The sequence below is a fragment of the Salvia hispanica genome, chromosome 2, assembly GCF_029641045.1.
Source record: "Salvia hispanica isolate PSC_SH4W2 chromosome 2, Shi_PSC_v1, whole genome shotgun sequence".
Lineage (NCBI taxonomy): Eukaryota > Viridiplantae > Streptophyta > Magnoliopsida > Lamiales > Lamiaceae > Salvia > Salvia hispanica.
In genome coordinates, this window is record NC_142693.1 from 45442161 (window position 1) to 45460154 (window position 17994).

Genomic DNA, 17994 nt, shown 5'->3' on the forward strand with positions numbered 1-17994 from the left:
AGCATCCACACATTAACAGTTATTATCCCGACTCACGTGAATGGAAGCTTGTCGGGTGGAAGCTCGTGAATGAGCCCAATTCTCATGAAAATTGGAGGGAAGGAGGGGGTATTTATTTATTGGTGAAAGCGGGGTACTAAATAATAAAGAAAATAATAAAAATTAACAAAAAAATAGCGCGGCCATTGCATCAATGTAGCCGTAAGAGCATCCACTATAGTGGAGCCGCGGCTCCCTATAGTGACGGGGATAGGCGGCCGCGGCGCGGGGGGGGGGGGGGGGGGTGCCCACGGGAGCGCCACGATCGTGGCCCGACCGCAGCTCTTGGGCGGGAGCCGTGGCTCTCTCTATTTTCTGATTTTTTTATTTTTTTATTTTTAATTTCTATAAGTATACACATTTTTTACCTCATTCCTACAAAAATTCTATAAATATACCTATTTTTAATTAAAATATACACAAAATGAAAAAAATAAATTATTTGGTAGCTTGGGCATGTCCACTATAGTGTAAAACATGGGCGTTGGTGGCCCGGCCATGATTTTATGGCTTGGCCATGTTTTGTGGCTTGACCCAGCCAACTATAGTGGACACTCTAAGAGCAGTTGGGTAACTGGCAGCCACGTTGAAGGCAGACAGCCAGGCGGCCGATTGGAATTGAGGGTGTACATTGCAGACCCTCCTGTCAGGCGGCCACTCCAAAGGGGGCTGGATTGTGAGCGCTATATACCTTAAAAACATGTTACAAAGGATTGGTCGTGCATACGCGTAATTAATGCATAAAATTAATACTTAACTTTATATTTAATGTTATTTATACTGTTAATAAATGTCGACACCCAAGTTTTCAGCTATTATTACAAATGCACCTCTTAATAATGTTTTTAATTGAAGAACTAAAAATATTTCCCCATATACACTTCAACACAGATTTATTACAAATTGCATCTGGCAGAATAAACATCGTAGGTAGCACAAAAAGGGCTCTGATACTGAAATACAACGTACATGAATGGAGCGGAATCTTCATCTGAATGAGTGCTGGATTTCCTCTAACGTTTTTCCCTTTGTTTCCGGCACCCAAATCGCCACAAATGTCACTGTCACGACACACATGGTCGTGTAAAATGTAAAAGTACCTGTAAAGATCACCACAAATTTCTCAGATCAAAAGGGAGTCGCGTGGATCAAAGGTAAGAAGAACCACTATAATCTCATAACGCTACGACTTAAATTTTCTGCTACGTCAGATATTCTCCTAAATGCTGCTTAGTTTTCCAAATACTTGCTATCTTAAAAACATCAGAATAGAGGACACTGTTTTTTCTTTAGCCAACTAAGTCATAGTTTTAAAACTGCATGCTAATCCGTTTCATCGTTAAGGATACTAGCTTGAGACTCCAAGGACACATTCAAACTTTAAATTTCAGCAATAAACTCAACGAGACGGTTCCTCAATCTCTTCGTTCAGTGGTGAAGTTTATATAGTTAGCCATTCTAATTGCTCATATATGAAAAAATATGGTAGTACTAGAAATTGTATGAATATAAATTCTCGAATTAAAAATTAAACTAGTTGTGTTGCACGAACCTCCGCTGCTCCAATCTAGTAGCAATGGCGCTGTCATGGTAATAACCCACGAAATGAACCAGTTTAACAAAGTCGCCACACTTCCAGCGAGGCCCTTGATTTTAGGTGGAAGAATCTGAGACACCAAATATAGGGGAGTTAATTGTTTCTCAAGTTTATGCATGATTGCATGAATGTCAAATTCAGAAATCAAGCCTCTTTATTTATAGAGCATTCAACTATCAATTCTGGGACCAAAAAATAAAAAGCAAATTGAATTCGCAGGAAATTTTATTGCTTATAGTAACACTATCTTATAACACGGAGAACGGGAGAAAATAAGATGGTACCTCGGACATTATAAGCCAAGGGATGGGCCCCATTCCAAGAGAAAAGGCGATAATCATGCACTACATCAGTTGAACAAATTGAAACTTAAAATTTGCAAAAATGAAGATTCAGTGAATTATAGGTAACTTGTGTATCCAGAAGAAGGCTCACCACAACACCGACAACTGAGAGGATCCCCAATAAGCCATATAATGTTGAATCCGGTGCTACGGCACCCTTGAATAAGTATTGATTGCAAAAGCACCAAAAATCAGTATATCATAAGAATATTTGTAAAAAAAGTTTCGTAACTACACATAAAATGTTTAAATATCATTTATACCTTAAGAAAGAATGCGACAGCAACAACTAGAAGACTCAGAGCCATTCCAGAAGAGGATATCTGAAACAAATAGGACATTCTTTAAGTGATCCAACAAGTAGACCAAAAATACAATATTCATTGAACTTACAAGTAAAAGAATCCTGCGTCCTGTCTTGTCTACCAGCCATGTTGAAACTGCAGTTGCAATGACCTAAATATAGGTGTTGGTTTAGATTTTCAAAAAGATTGTTGCTTGAAAACAACGAGTAGGAAGTTAACCTGAATAATGCCGACTCCTACTGTGGCAGCATTGCTCGATGAGATTCCTGGTTTATACAAGGTAAACTTATCAATATTCCTTAATTGAAACTAAAGACGAAAAACTATACTAAACTAGATATAGTCTGGAAAAATCATGATACTGGAAGTTTTCAGTGTAACGAGCACTCCACTTGCTAACAATTTAGATATTGAAATGCATACAATAGACACTGACAGCACTTATATCGGCAGTGTTACTATCATTAACTGACCAGATAAACGTTGAGACATTACAGCCCAAAAGTCTGATGTATTACAACCTTGAATTCAATAGATAAACAACATTATTTTCAATTTATTGCTATGGAAAAAGGACATTACCAGCAGACTCGAATATAGTAGTGGAGTAGAAGATAACACCATTAGTTCCAGATAGCTGTTGGAGGACAAGTAATCCAATTCCTATCTGAAGGAGAAAATGACACAAAAGAATATCACTATAGGTTTTACATGTTAATAGTAAAAGGGGCAACATACAAAGGAATATTAGATGCTTTGCGGAGGGTTACACACCATCAGAGGTAGCCAATATCGTCTCACTTTGAGATCTGCAAACCGGATAGCTGTTCTTCTGCTTGTTGAAGCCACGGACCTCTGCAGCCAAAATGATGTGGTATGATATATAACATGTGCACCGTTAAAAAACCAGCCAGAATTATGTCTGTAAAACATCTTCATGCCGTTCTTAGGGAATTACAGACTAGTTGAAGAAGACAGACCTTGATTTCATTTACTTCGACTGAAATATCAGTGTCAAAACCACGAAGTACTTGCAGAGAAGCTTCAAAGTCATCAGTCATGCCCATTTTTGCCTAAGTTTTGCATTTAAAGAAGTACGTCTGTATGTTAGTCATTCATGTGTGTTTTAAAACTTAGGGTGGGAAATAAGGAAAGCTTTGTGATCTCACCAACCACCGAGGAGATTCTGGGATGAAAAACAGGCCAGGTATCAATATGAGACAGGGTAAAATTCCTGTGAAAGAAAATAAAGATTAGTTAGACCCCGAAAAGCCTTGGCTTAAACATTTGATCCACAAACGTTCTCAAAAATGAATCTTTAACAATATGAACGAATGTTTTGCTCAAGCTAAATATCAATAATTTACTGCCAGACAAATTACATGAATAAGGATGATGACCATGGCATAAAAAATATAATCTGAGTTTAACAAAACCAACTGTATAAATTCCAAAGTTCCATGAAAAATCACCTAGAACTGCAAGCACTCTCCAATTCACAAATAGTCCCAAAAGATACGATAGCAAGATCCCAATTGTCACAGAGAGCTACAATATGAAATTAGGTTAAGTTGCGTCGCAGTACAATAAGTTCACAGGAAAGATGAAATTGTAAGCTTGGTAAACCTGGTTCACTGAACCTAATCCTCCTCTAAGATTTTGAGGTGCTATCTCTGCTATGTATACAGGCACCTAAGAGAAAATAGAAAACGAATAAAATGAAGCATACTATCATTTTATCTACTGCTAAAATAAATGCTAGTATATGACAGTGTTATCATACCGTGTAAGAGATTATACCCACACCAAATCCTTCCAAAAGTCTTCCCATGTAGAGAAAAGAGAAGTCCTAATGTAATTGAAGAGAGGCTGATAAGAAATAAAGCATTCAGGGAAAGGAGAAAAAATCGGCACAACAGGATAGGACTGTCTCACCTTGGCAAATGATATTGCTAGCCAGCCTATGATATTAGGAATGGCAGCGATCATCAAAGACTGCACGTTATTGGAACAAAAAAGTTTAACACTCATACTCAAGTCCATAAATAACACTGCAAAACTCATACCCCCTTTCTTCCAATGTACTCAGCAATCTGACCACTAGCTATCGCTCCAACCATAGCTCCCACATTCGATAAAGAACCAAATAAGGAGAACTGTTGCAATTAGTTCAATCACTCTATGAAATCAAGAAACACTGACACAATTATAAGACTCCGTAAATAGACCAGAACCAACCTGTGAGACGGTAAGGTTAAGATCCCTGGTAATATCATTTTGTGTTGGTGAGGAATAACCACACTACATAGCCAAAAATTGGAACTGGTTTAGCTCCTGTGTCAGTAGCTTCATATTTGCATAGAAAAACGAATACTCAAAGAAGATAGCAACGCACACCACAGCAAAATTGGTTCCAAAAACTACTGATAGAACAGTTAAACGGCTCTGACTCAAACAATCTATGCAATACCACCCCCCCCCCCCTCCCTTGTTAATTAAGTCGTTTTTCTATTTTAAGAAGTTCCAAGATAATTGCGTAATTTATATTTTTGGCACTCTCTTTTACTTTATTATTTCTTCATCTCTTACTTTATTCACCATCCACTTAACTCATTATTATTAATCTCAGTGCCTAAAAGAAATGCCTCTATTAATAAAGGACGAAGGGAGTACTAACTTAAATAGTAAGGGAATATACATCACAGTGTATATGATAAATGTAAATGTTTCAACAATTTGAGCTGCAGTGAAACAGTTTGAATCAATCAAATTGAGCACAAATTGAAATCAATCAAACTATACTATAAAGTAGAATTGTAGTTAAACATCACAACAACTTAGGATTTTCATAATATCAACCGCTTTCAATCATAGAGCAAAGAATGAAAAGGAAAAGTGAAAGGGAAGCAGTGTAGTACAGTGAAACCAAACTGGATAGGACCCAAGGCAACGATGAAGACACAAGCCAAGACTGAGATAGAGCTATCCCTTATCACTTGAGAAGACCCCATCAAACTAGACTGCCTCGACCCCATTCGATACCAACTCCCCGTGTGCAGAAACGGCTTCCGCAGATCGCCCCTCCCATCTTCCACTTCTTCCCGGAAACTCATCCCTCTCTCTCTCTCTCGAAAATGGAAGCCCACTTCAGAAAAATCAAGTCTTTAAAGCTCTCAGTCAAGAATTTCAATTGGAGTAGCAAATTACAAACCAAGAAAACAGCTTTAATTGAAGGAAGCGGAAACCCAGTTGAACAAAGTTAGTTCGGGAATGTTCTCAATCAAGAGAGGGTTGATTTGGGGACGACAGCGTGTCAGAAGGAGTCGTGTCAGCCTCTGTGTTTTACTATATTTATGCAGCTACTCAACTGTTGGAAGAGCCAATTCTGTTTTGTTATTTTGGTTTCATCACGATTTTTGTGCAATTCGGATAAGCAAGATACACCCAAACACTCAACAACAAAGTTATTCCTCGGACTTATGCTGCTTCTTCCAATTTACTCTCTTCGTTTGCTTCTTTTTTGTACGGAGATTAAGAAAAATGATGTTAGGTGAGTTAAATAAAAAGAGTAACTGAAAAATGAAAAAAGGTAAAGAAATGAAAAGAGAATAAAGTAAGAGAGAATAAATTAGATGTGGAAAAATGTATAATTTTTTACTAAAAATAGAAATGACTCTATTAGAGCATCCACAATGGCTATAGGCCAGCCATAGGCCAGTCACAAACTCCTCCTGCCACATCATCAGCACTAAAATTCATCTCGTCACATCATCAGGACAAGCAACTGGACAAGTAATAGACTAGCTAAAGGCTAGCCACGTCAAACAAAATTAAAAAAAACAACTAAAATTTTACGGAATTAAATTTACGACACATATATGGGAAAATTCATTAATTTTATTTAAATAAGAAAAAAGTACATTAACTAAAAAAAATTACATCTTTAAAAAAAATTGGGCTTCCACACACGAGCCTCCATCCCACTCTACTCCCCGTCGCCGTCCTCGCCGCCACCCGGGACCCCATATCTGCGGCATCTGAGCCCGCGTCTGATCCCCCCAACTGTGCCGCGGCGACATCCAAATCGACCCGCATACTCTCGAGCATTGAGTGAAGAAACCTCTTCTCCACGGGGTCAGTTGCCTCCCTCCATTCAGCTAGGATTTTGTGCATCTGTTTGCCCATTTGTTGACGCGCGTAGAAGGCGAGCTCGGCTGCCGACTTGCCAGCAGGGGGGGATGCCGACTGGAACTCCTGGACCCCTGGGCGACTCCCTTCGCTGCTCGTTGCGGCCTCCTCTAACCAATCGGGCGAGTGTGGCAAGCGAAGGATGGAGGGGACGGGAACTCCTAAACATCCTTGGGAAGGTCGTGGGAACCGCCACTGCTGCCGCTGTAATCACCGGCATAGTTCAACCGCTGCTTCTTCGGCCAGCAAGCATCGACACCCGTCCGGAACTTCTCGGAATCCATCAACACCAGATAGCAGTTCCAGTAGGTGAATTCCTTATACAGCCCCGGCATGGGGAAGACTATCTCTGCTATCCTCCTGCAATCCTCGTCAGTCTGGCCACTGGTCTTCACGCGTAGGGCGTTGGTGTACAAGCCCGTAAATCGGGAGACCGCAGCCCTGATTCGCTCCCACCCCTTCCGGCACTCCTCCCCGGTGTATGCCTTCCCATGCGGGCAATTCCTCTTGTAGGCTGCTGCAATTTTAGCCCACATGTTGACGATCCTCTGACTGTTTGAAACGAGGGGATCATCACAAACAGACACCCAAGCCTTGGACAGCGCGACGTTCTCATCATCCGTCCACTTCCTCCGTGCACGGTCGTCATCAGCCGGCTGCAATGACTCGCCTACCCACTTTTTGGCCTTCTTCTTCTTCTTCTTCTTCTTCGGTGCGCCCCGACCCTGCCCCCGCCCCTAACTGACTCTCCCTATATCCCTGGGAGTGTCATCGTATCGATCGACTTGTTCCAACAACTGTTCTATGGAGAAAGTGTCATCTCCAGTGAATTGAGTCCACTGGGATTGATGTGTGGGAAGACGCAGTCAAAAAATCAAGAGTTGGGCGATAGATATTGTCCCCCCCCCCCACGTCCCTTGCATCACGGGCTGCACCCCCGCCTGCCACCTCGACATCATCTGTGGCATCATCTGCATCCCGGCTCCCCAACCGGGTTGCATGCCTGGTACCCCCCTGCCCCCCGCCCTGCGGCATCATCTACTGCCAAGGGTACATGTTGTAGTACCCGCCGCCCATCGGCCCCATCCCGCTCCCGCGGGTACCGTGGGAGTTTGAGTTTCGCTCGCCGCTAAAGTAGACTCGTTGTTGTTATCCATTTTGCGTTGTTGCTCTTGTACAAAAATTAAGAGAGAGAGAAAACTCGTTAAAACAAGTGGTGCGAATGAAAATGACGTGAAAATTTAATTAAAAAAAAATTGCGCTGGCCGATCGCCAGCCTACAATGGCGGCGAGCGCATTGGCGAGCGCATCGGCCAGCGCCCGAGAATCGACGAGCGCTCGCCGAAATTCTCGCCGATTCCATGCTCGCCGCTTCCAATGGTTCGGCGAGCGGACCGACCAGCGCCGTGGATTGGCTAGCCGGTCGCTCGCCGACCATTGTGGATGCTCTTACTATGGAACGGAGAGAGTATGTTTTTTGGGCTTATTTCCCGACTTTGCTATTAAGCACTCCTCCTCTGTGTCCCATGTAGTTTGTCTCACTTCCTTTTTTTTACTTGTTTTGCAACAACATTAATAAATAAGTAAAGTTGAGATAAAATAAAATAAGAGAGAATATTATAGGTAAGACTATTCTCTACATTATTCTCTTTCACTTTATTTTCTCTCCACTTTAATTATTTATTACTCCCTCCGTCCCCGATTAAGAGTCACACTTCCTGCTTACTATATTTGGACATCAAAAATACCCATTATTTTTGGCTGAATTTACACAAAATTCCATTATTTCCAATTAAAAAAAAAAGAAGAAATTGATGCCTAGAATGGCATTGGTCAACTCTTATTTCTCTCTCTCATTCAGTCTCATTCACTCACTCTCAATTCCTCTGCCTCATCTACTCCGCCTCCCCCCTCCGCCTCATCCACTCCGCCTCCCTCCGAATCGATGGACATTGTTGTCCCTGACCGCCAGATTGGGTAGACGACGACGAAATACCTCGTCGGTTCGTGGTTGAAGACTGAAGGTCCGACACCGCCCGACTGGTTCTTTTACAGATCTGACACTGAAGCTCCGTCCAAGGTTTCAACAGATCTGAAACTGAAGCCCCGTCTAAGGCTTTCGACTGATCTAAAAATGAAGCTCCGTCTACGGGTTTCGACAGATCACCTGAAGATCCGTCCGAGGGCTTCTACGGTTCTGAAACTCTACCCCCGTCCCATTAATTGACGGTTCTGAAACTCTACCGCCATCCCCATTACTCGACGGATCTGAAACTTTACCTCCGGCTGTGGTGTTTGACGAATCTTAAACTCAGCCTCCGTCGCCGTCGTTTGACTGGTCAGATGCCAAGCCGCCTTCACATCCTGTTAATTGGTGGGAAAGTGAACCACCTTCCATTGTTTTGGATGACCTCGATGAAGGAATTGGCATTGCAATGCCGCTGGCGGTGGAGGTGGAGCCAAAGAGGGATTACATCGACGATGAAAAAGCAATGCTATTTATCATGTTTCCTTGCCACCCCTGTGTATGGTTTGGAGGATGTGTATTTTGTGGTCCCTATGCATTGTGTTGTTGTCCATATGCCATGTGATGAAGATTTTTTGTGGGAAATGCAAAAAAAAAGCCACCCCCATGAAGGGTTTGGAGGCTGATTTCATGTGATAATACAAAAGATATTCACTGACTACAAAATAGGATGTACAGTGATGATGTTTATACAAAATCTAGCCTATTTAGCTTAGTAAGCCACCCCCTATGAAGGGTTTGGAGGCTGATGCCATGTGATGAGGCTTTTTTGATGGCAATAACAAAAAATGCAGCCTATGTACAAAAAAAAGAGTTTACATCTTAAACACAAACATATGTTGGTGCTTATACTGTAAATTCCATCCCCTAATATGATGTCTAGTACTCTAAAGCATGGTTAAGAGGCCCTATGTCATATGCGTCTCCAGCATTGTTCTCAGGCAGCTGTAGGTACTCCAAACTCTCTCTCACCAAACCCTCTTCAACATAAAGTTGAAGAGGCAGCCCCCCTGTTTAAGTGAGGGATCTTGTAGTTATTGCTCCCATGCACTTCTAATATTGCTGTGAAACAGCTTTGCAATGTGATGAAGACTCTATTAAGAGTTTGTGGTGATTCAAATAAGGTAAACACATTCCTCAGCAAGTCATCTAAATTGGTGGCTATTTTGTCATCTTGAAGTGATTGTATTGCCCTAAAATACCCAAGGTCTAATACATTTGTGTCTGGGGAGTTGGGTGGTTGGCTAATTAGATGGAATTTAAACCCATCAGAACTAGCAATCTCCTCAAACTGTTGGTCAACAACTCTTAGGTGAGGTTTGGCATTATCTTGCTGGATGTAAATCTTCTTGCTTGCATTGGCTAGCCATTTGGCCTTTATTGTTGGTACAATCTATGAATGATGTGTGTATATGACTAAGTGATGACATTAAAAATGTCTGATGGCTTTAATGACAAAAATAAATAGGCATACCTGGTTTAGGAGACATGCTGTCATGACTTCCTTATTCACTGATTGAATAAGCTTTGTCTCTATTGTCTCTTTTGGCCTGTTCTTTGAACTTCTTTTGGCTAGTACTTTCTCTGTGAACGGGAATAGTCCTATTTCACCATCAAATATGATTTTCCCATCACTGCCAATAAGTGGCCTATACACTGCAACCATGAACATCACTTTAGTGATGAATCTCTTGGACTTACAGGACCTATAAGGCTCATCTTCATCCGGAAAAAGGTAGTATCTGTCTGATGTCTTGGTCATGTAAAACCATTTCTCATCAATATGAACAATGTTGTGCAATGAATGGTAAAGAAGTTTACCTTCAGCCAATGTTGGCTGAATATGAGCAAGACACCATTTCATCCTTGCAATTTTGTTGGCTTCAATCAATGTAGGCTTGACAACATTTGTATGAGGTTTCAGCTGATTATTCTTAATAAATCTACCAATTGTTGTCTTGCTTACTTCCATCTTAGAAGCAACCTTCCTTATTGTTGATCTCTCAAGCATGGATAGGTTTCTAAACTTTTCTTCATCTAGCATGAGTTTATCTTTGTGTTGATAACCTATTGCTTTGCATTTCATCATTACAGGTTCCCCACTGTCTATTTGCTGCTTGCTGATCTTTCAAATTCTCATTGCTGTCCTTCTATTGATGTTGAATCTTTTGGCTGCCTCTGTAAATGAACCTCTTGGCAGCACTCCAGCATTACTTTGCTGTAGAAGAAACGGTGCAATGAGGTTTTTTTCTTGGCTGTTCAATGCTAATGAGACCCGCTGTTTCTTCCACCCTGCCCCTGCTCCTGCTGCACCTGCTACTCCTGCTCATGGTCCAACTCTCAGACCACCTCCTGCTCCATTGCCCAGTGATGAAGATTTTCTGAGGGTATTTCACATTAAATAGGTTTCCCTTTTTTGTTTTGGTTGGTGGAAGTGAATGGAGTAGAAATGAATGTATTTATAGGAGTAGCTGGAGTTTGAAATCCATTGTAAATTTTCCCTCCTTGTTTGTACAAATTCCCTCTGTGGAATTGGATGGAGGCCTTCCCTCCTTATTTTTTGGAATTTGAATGGCAGCTTTGTTCTTCAATTCAATGGCAGTGTAGTTTGTTTTTTTTTTCCATTCAATTTTGCTAACAAGTTTAGTTACTCAAATGTACTCAAATTTATTTAATCACAACACCATTCTCTCTTGATCAAAAATTTATTTGCACATTGAATAATTCTAACAAATTTATTACACACAAAAGTTAAAGAGGTCCCAAATTTCACTACCTAACTCCATTTATTACACATTCAAACACTTCCTAAAACCCGTGCCCGATTAAACTGTAACTCCTAATCAGGGATGGAGGGAGTATTATTTTTACAAAATAAGTGCAAAAAAGGAACTGGACTACTATTGCGACGGAGGGAGTAATCCATTTCGTCATTTTAGAATTTTGGACAATTGAATACTACTCCTACTAAGTAATAACCTATTTACTACCTCTGTTTAATTTATACTAAGTGAATTTATATTAATAATTTATTATTCTTCAATTCTATTATTTAAATTATACTTTATCTGTCCTATAAAAATATATGCATTTTCTATTTCCGTCCGTCCCACAAAAATATGTGCATTTCATTTTTAGAATGTTATGACAATTTAATAATATAGGTCCCACAATCCACTAATACTACTTTATCCACCATTCTCCTCCTCTCTTTTACTAGACCAATTTTGTCTTAGTTCTCGTGTCATATCCATTGTCCATATTTTTATGGGATGGAGAGAGTAATAGTATATAAAAACTGATATGCATATTCTATTACTTCCTCTATCCCATAATAAGATGTTCCCTTCGTCCCTAAAAATTTGTCACTTATTCTATTTTCGTCCATACCTAAAAATTTGTCAATTTTAACTTTTACCATTTTTGGTAGTGGACCCCATATTCCATCAACTCATTCCCACTCACATTTTATTACTATAAAACTAATATATAAAAGTAGGACCGACAAGCCACTAACTTTTTCAACTCACTTTTTATTACATTTCTTAAAACTCGTGTCGGGTTAAATGGTGTTAAATTTTAAGGGACGGATGAAGTATCTATATTTATCATTTATGTGGTCCTATAAATGACAAGTAGGTCTCACATTCCACCCAACTTATTTCACTCGTATTTTACTATAAACCTAATATGTATAAGTAAGACTCATGTTACACTAACTTATACAACTCACTTTCTTTATATTTCTTAAAAGTCGTGCCCAAATCAAATATGACTCCTATTATGAGACTGGATTAGGGGTGAGAAAAAAACCCGAAAACCGAATATCCGAACCGATCCAAACCAAAATTTAAAATTCGGTTCGGTTTGTTCGGTTTTTCGGTTCGGTTTTAGAATTTTGAAAATTTCGGTTTTTCGGTTCGAACGAAAAAAAATCCAAAAAACTGAATTTTATTTTAATATTAATATATATTATATAGGTATACTAGTATTATTTAAATATAGTAAATAAAACCTTAAAGATTGACTTTGTTTTCTGTGGTGAATCTCCGCCGCTCCCCCTTCCTTCTCTAAATTCTGAAACCCAATATCTCTCCACCTCTCATCACACCTCCTTCCTCCCCTCCCGAATTCTGTAAGAATAATAATGGCATTAGATCTTTCTCTTCCTTGAACAAAGAGCTGCTAAGCACCTCAGAGTGGATTCTTTCATTCTATGTGCGAGATTCACCAAGCCATCGCCTTCAGCAGCCAGCTCCGGCACGTCGCTGCTGGGGTTTGGAGCCCCTTGCACAGCGGAAGACTTGTACAAAATAAATAAATCAGACACGGATCTATTTGACCGATTATGCGATTAATCAATTCACATGTTTAATAATTGCATGCTAGAACGCAAATAATTCATGCTCAAAAAAGTAAATCCTAAAACATGATTTCTACGGTTTAGAGTTACCGATTTGATTCTCCAAAGAATCGTCGATTGCTCGCGCCTTCTCCACGATGATCTTCAATACTAGACCACGGATCTTCTCTCTGGTTCCCGAACTGTATCTCGATATCAGGGTGGACTGATCTTATCAAAATACTAGGACTCGAATAAAGAAGACAGACGAAATCCTTTTAGAAAAGGGAGTAGAATTCGAAATTCTCCTCAGCTGGAGATTTTCGAAAATTTCGAAAATTACAAGAAGTAAAATTGTGATCTTTCTGTCTCCTTTATTCTCCTATTTATATTAAGTTCCTTTTTGACCCAGACAGGGATCTATGGAAGGTTTTGGATATGGGCTCCCCCAATTAGTTTTTTACTAATTAAATTGAACCCACAATTTAATACAAGCTTATATTGGAATATTACGAGCAGCCACTACAGAAGTAATATTGAACTCTCCCCATCCAAATCTGAAATTACAAGTAATCCGGGTTTCCACTTTGTTTATTATTTATTTCCCGCGCTTAAGATATAAATGTCCATTAATTAATTAATGTCTGCTATGGACTTAATTAATTAATATCTTATTAATTCCAAGAGTGGACTTAGCAAGAAACATTTATTTATTATTCATAGAGTAATAAAACTCCAACTGGCCAGTTTTCCGAATAATAAAACCTTGTTCGAGCTCCTCTTGAGGACATTATCAAACGAGACTCACCTCGCGCACGTTTCAACATAATAGCAATCCTAGCACCGCTAGATATTAATCACCACTACCCAATATATCAGGATTATTGGGTTGCGAAAAACCCGAACCATTTGATAAGTCAAAGTAGTGCATAATCAATACCGTATGCTCAATGCTAACATATGTAGATTAAGAAATAGTATTTTATCAAGACCTAGTCTTTCAATAGATAGCATAAAGACACGTCTTGCTGTTAGATCCGTTCAGTGCTATACCACACCAATGTCATCTTATTTCAGTAAGGCTTAGAAATATGCGGACTGACATTGCAACCTTTCACGATAGGTAGCCAAAGCCTATCTAGGTTGTGAAATTCTTCTTTTTCTTTTGCAAAGCATTGCATAGATCTGACCGTGTTACCTTAAAGTGGACGACGCCCACAACCGGTCTACTAAGCAAAAGACTTAGACTTTGTTTACTTCTTACGCATTTAAATGTTTGTAAAACATCTTATAAATGCACAAGCATGCACAATGTGATAATAATAGTGATTCTATTCGTGCGAGACTGCTCGAATAATACTGAATCGGGTTAAAAGTGGATTGTAGAGTTTTACGTATACAAGCAAGATTCTATTCGCGCGAAACTTGCTCGAAACATGCTTTTCAGTATACCAAACCTAACAATCTCCCACTTATACTCAAAACATGCTTTCGAGTATACCCACTACCAAAAACTCTCCCACTTATACACAAAGCAGGTATTGATGCTAGATATATCGAACTACCATTCATTTCACAAGGTGAAAGAAGAATCTGCTTGGTTGTTCTCTGATTATATCTTTTTCACCATAATGTCTTTGCTGCGTACTTGATCTTTAATTAATTTCATCCCCATATGTGATTGCTTAGCTTAATAAACTCGTGTGTCCCTTGAGTTAGCTTTTACTAGAGTAATAAAAAAATAATACTCATAGGCGTACTCAAACTTACGATTAAAGCTATTAGGAAGATATTCCTAAGGTAAACACATATTCAGAGGACGACTTACTCGATCACTGATTAGTCATAAAACTAAGACAGTGTAACCCCAAGGACATTACATGAATGACTGGTAAACTAGAATATAGTTACTAGTCTTTCGCAAGCACTAGGGTATATTCATTACCTCAATCAAAATCCTTGGCCATGGTTAATATGATATATACTTGCTATGCATACGCACAACTAATATCAAACTTAGTACACATTATAGCATACATGAGACAACTATCTTCGAAACTAGTCTCATAATTCTTGATCTCACTAAGCGTCAAACGACACTTGACTAGAGACAAGACAATTCCATCTTGAGAGGTATAAACCTTTTCATGGAATTTCTAATGCTTAAATGTTCCAAGCAATGTGTAGATATAGGATTCCTAAGAGAATCGCAACATTCTTTCTAGCAATCTTAAAAGGACTTAGATGCTAAGAATGTAATTGGTTTCTCTTAAATCATTTATCTTAAACTGGTTAGACAACCAGTTTCCTACGCTAGATGCCAATCTTAGTTGTTTGCAACTTTTGTAGATTTCATCATCGTAGAGTACCAATAATACCACATTTAATGCACTTTCAACTTCCTGGTGCTTACAGCACTGCAATGGGCAAAAGTCAAATTCCAGACATTTGACAATTTTGATAAAACACATATACTCTGATTTAGATGCTTGCCTAAGACCACGAAGGTCTTTATAAGTTTCCAATCATGCGTTTCTTGCCGATTTCCTCAAGACTTCTATTTATAGAAGGCTGTCTTGACAATCATAATACATACATTCTAATTTATGTAAGTTTTAATAGACAATAGGATCAAATAAATCCTGGCACAACGATAGCGAGAAGATAATTCTCTTTGGGCATAACCCATTGTCATTGGCTAGCCTTTTGAGATCCATATTTACACTTGCAAATACACTAGCTCCCACTGACTGACACAACCTATAGGTAGTTTTGCAAGTCTTGTAAAACATGTTGTCTATCTTAGATTGTAGTTTGAAATCTATCACCTTTTCAAAGATGAATATCCAAATGAACCAATACTACATTGTAGTTAAAGGGATTATGTTCAAGTTGATCTAAGACTGAGTCTTACGACACTCTTAGACCCATGAAATTGTTGTGTTCCAGTGGAACGCTCCCACTACTATATGATTCTTACAATCTTAGGTACTGAAGTTGATTTTATTAGTGCAAAGTTTCTAATGGTATGACTTCTTGGTAATGTGGAAAATCCGATATCTCTCTCTTTATTTTGAGAGTTATCGCGCTGTTAGGCTTGTAGTTCATCTCTAGATCTTCATACAAGAATTATATCTTTGAAGATTACAGAACTTATAACCTTACACCATTTGGGAAAAACATTAAAACATGCCTCAGTACTCAACTCCAATTTCTTGGACACTTTTCCAACACGTGTTGGAACAACATTACACCTTGAGATGTGCTAGACTAGTGACGCTCTAGTCCACAACTCGTGTTTTGTAGAAGGTACTGATGTTGGTAGTTTCTTTAATGTTTATCCCATCAATGATAAGATTTTAATGAGTACAACTCATCACATAATCAAACTTGTCTTAGAAAGACTTCGATTCCTTCTTACATAACTATCCCATTCATTAGATGAATGCTTGGATTCGTCAATGGAGATTAGACTCCCGCTACTGATCATAACCCTTTGCTTGTCTCCTTATGGTGTAAACCATTAAGACTTGCTAGTCTTTCTATGTTGCACTTCTATAAGTATTCTGAATCTCTTGAAAAATCAAATGATTCTAGCTCATAGTGCATCAAATAGACTTTCTCAACTCTCAAGCTATTTAACGAAATATTAAAATCTTGATAGTCTAGATCAGTTCGAACAATTTCTAAGTATTTTCTTGGCCTTAAAGCTAAGAGCCATAAATACTTTATCATTCAATGATTAAGAAGTTGATGTGTTGTTGAATACTCAACCTTGTCATACTTATATTATTTTAATACTATGATGCCTTAAGCATCAACTATAAAACAATAGTTGAGCATTAATAGCTCCCACTGCAACAAAAACCTAACTGGATCAAGATCTCTTACTTAGAAGTTGCATTGTCATGTAAGTCATTGTCCTTTTATAAAATAGGTCAATCCAACTCACAAAGCATCTTTTCTCGCTTTAAACAAACTTCGATGACAATCCAGGCTCTCCCATTTCCACATCTAGTCTTTTGTTCAAATGAACTAGGACTTAAGAAAAATGCAGCCTTTATGAATTTGTCATCTATCATGTTACTTTGCTCTAACAGTAACATAACGACTATTATTCTGAAGATTTTCTACTTTTCAGTTAAACCTTCTTGTAGTCATTTCTTGTTACTTTAGGCGATGACTTGTGTCAGAAACTATTTGAGTGATCAAAAGATCCTCAAAACATTCTGTCACACTAGGATATTCCAATCGAATCATCTTGACAGACTCTATTGATATCCATCTTTCATCGTCATTAACCAAGACTTGTCGAGCTACTTAAAGGAAAATAGCTTGACCTTATTCCTCAAAGAGCTTGTCAAGTACATGCATAATGCATTCTCGAACATTCTTCCACTCGTGGAATTTTTTCGAGGAAATGGAGGACATGAATCATTGAGTATAAACTCAAAGTTTTCAGCGATGAGAAACTTATCCATCTTCGTTTCCGGTCTACATAATTTAGGCATTCGAGTTTTCTTTCTTTAAGGATCGCAGAAAAATATTAAATGACATAATGAAGATTTGGCAAATAAACTTATTATCACATTCTCATGCTCAATACATAATCACAAATAACCACAAAACAATTGTGTATCTTACAACAGCAAAATTAATAAATTGTATCCTCCTTTGGAGGTTAATACGCATTAAAACTTTGACAATTTTACTGGTCACAACACCGACGCATCAATATCATCCTCCTTTGGAGGTCAACACGCCTAATGCTGCCTAAGCACGACCATCAGATTTAGCATTACAGAATTTTATTTCTACAACACACTCCCATAACAATGTTCATGTGCTGATAACAAAACCAAGCTATCTCATAAATTCTGATTGAACCCTGAAACTCGCAGTTTCTTAGGATTATTGTCCCCACTTTGCAGGTGGCAATAATATTGGGAACCACTTTCTAGTTCATTCTATTTATTATGTGAGAAGTCCGCCCTTATGAACTTACTGTTTTCGTAGGATTATTGTCCCTACTTTGTAGGTGGCGATAATATTAGAAAATCAGCTTCACAAAATTTGGCAGCCCAACTGATGGAGACCGGATACAACGCACTTGTTGTAATCATCACTTAGATATTTTGTATGGTTTTTGCATA

The 17994-nt window shown here is 38.8% G+C and overlaps 2 protein-coding genes across 2 annotated transcripts; both read right to left on the reverse strand.

Annotated features, from left to right (window-relative positions):
- Positions 1–772: 772 nt before the first annotated feature.
- On the reverse strand, positions 773–5683 carry LOC125201071 (sugar transporter ERD6-like 6). The gene is made up of 18 exons (XM_048098968.2): positions 5204–5683; positions 4524–4586; positions 4352–4441; positions 4221–4280; positions 4069–4134; positions 3912–3977; positions 3758–3833; positions 3455–3519; positions 3266–3358; positions 3060–3140; positions 2868–2952; positions 2505–2551; positions 2374–2436; positions 2244–2303; positions 2072–2137; positions 1921–1980; positions 1592–1706; positions 773–1139 (listed from the first exon to the last, which is right to left on the reverse strand). The coding sequence occupies exons 1-18, from the start codon at positions 5396–5398 to the stop codon at positions 1027–1029; spliced, it is 1464 nt and encodes a 487-aa protein (XP_047954925.1). The 5' UTR covers positions 5399–5683; the 3' UTR covers positions 773–1026.
- A 3695-nt stretch (positions 5684–9378) lies between these two features.
- LOC125196124 (uncharacterized) lies at positions 9379–10588 on the reverse strand. The gene is made up of 3 exons (XM_048094506.1): positions 9974–10588; positions 9775–9892; positions 9379–9509 (listed from the first exon to the last, which is right to left on the reverse strand). The coding sequence occupies exons 1-3, from the start codon at positions 10586–10588 to the stop codon at positions 9379–9381; spliced, it is 864 nt and encodes a 287-aa protein (XP_047950463.1).
- Positions 10589–17994: the final 7406 nt, after the last annotated feature.

What these genes read in the sequence shown, in the direction of transcription:
- LOC125201071 (XM_048098968.2), bottom strand. Translation starts at nt 5,398, where the DNA reads ATGAGTTTCCGGGAAGAAGTGGAAGATGGGAGGGGCGATCTGCGGAAG. An exon ending in TGGGTATAATCTCTTACACG is followed by an intron (nt 3,978 to 4,068) that starts GTATGATAACAC and finishes ATTTTCTCTTAG; the next exon opens with GTGCCTGTATACATAGCAGA. An exon ending in CAGAATCTCCTCGGTGGTTG is followed by an intron (nt 3,359 to 3,454) that starts GTGAGATCACAA and finishes TGCAAAACTTAG; the next exon opens with GCAAAAATGGGCATGACTGA.
- LOC125196124 (XM_048094506.1), bottom strand. Translation starts at nt 10,588, where the DNA reads ATGATGAAATGCAAAGCAATAGGTTATCAACACAAAGATAAACTCATG. An exon ending in CAGCATGTCTCCTAAACCAG is followed by an intron (nt 9,893 to 9,973) that starts GTATGCCTATTT and finishes CATCATTCATAG; the next exon opens with ATTGTACCAACAATAAAGGC. An exon ending in ACAGTTTGAGGAGATTGCTA is followed by an intron (nt 9,510 to 9,774) that starts GTTCTGATGGGT and finishes TCACTTAAACAG; the next exon opens with GGGGGCTGCCTCTTCAACTT.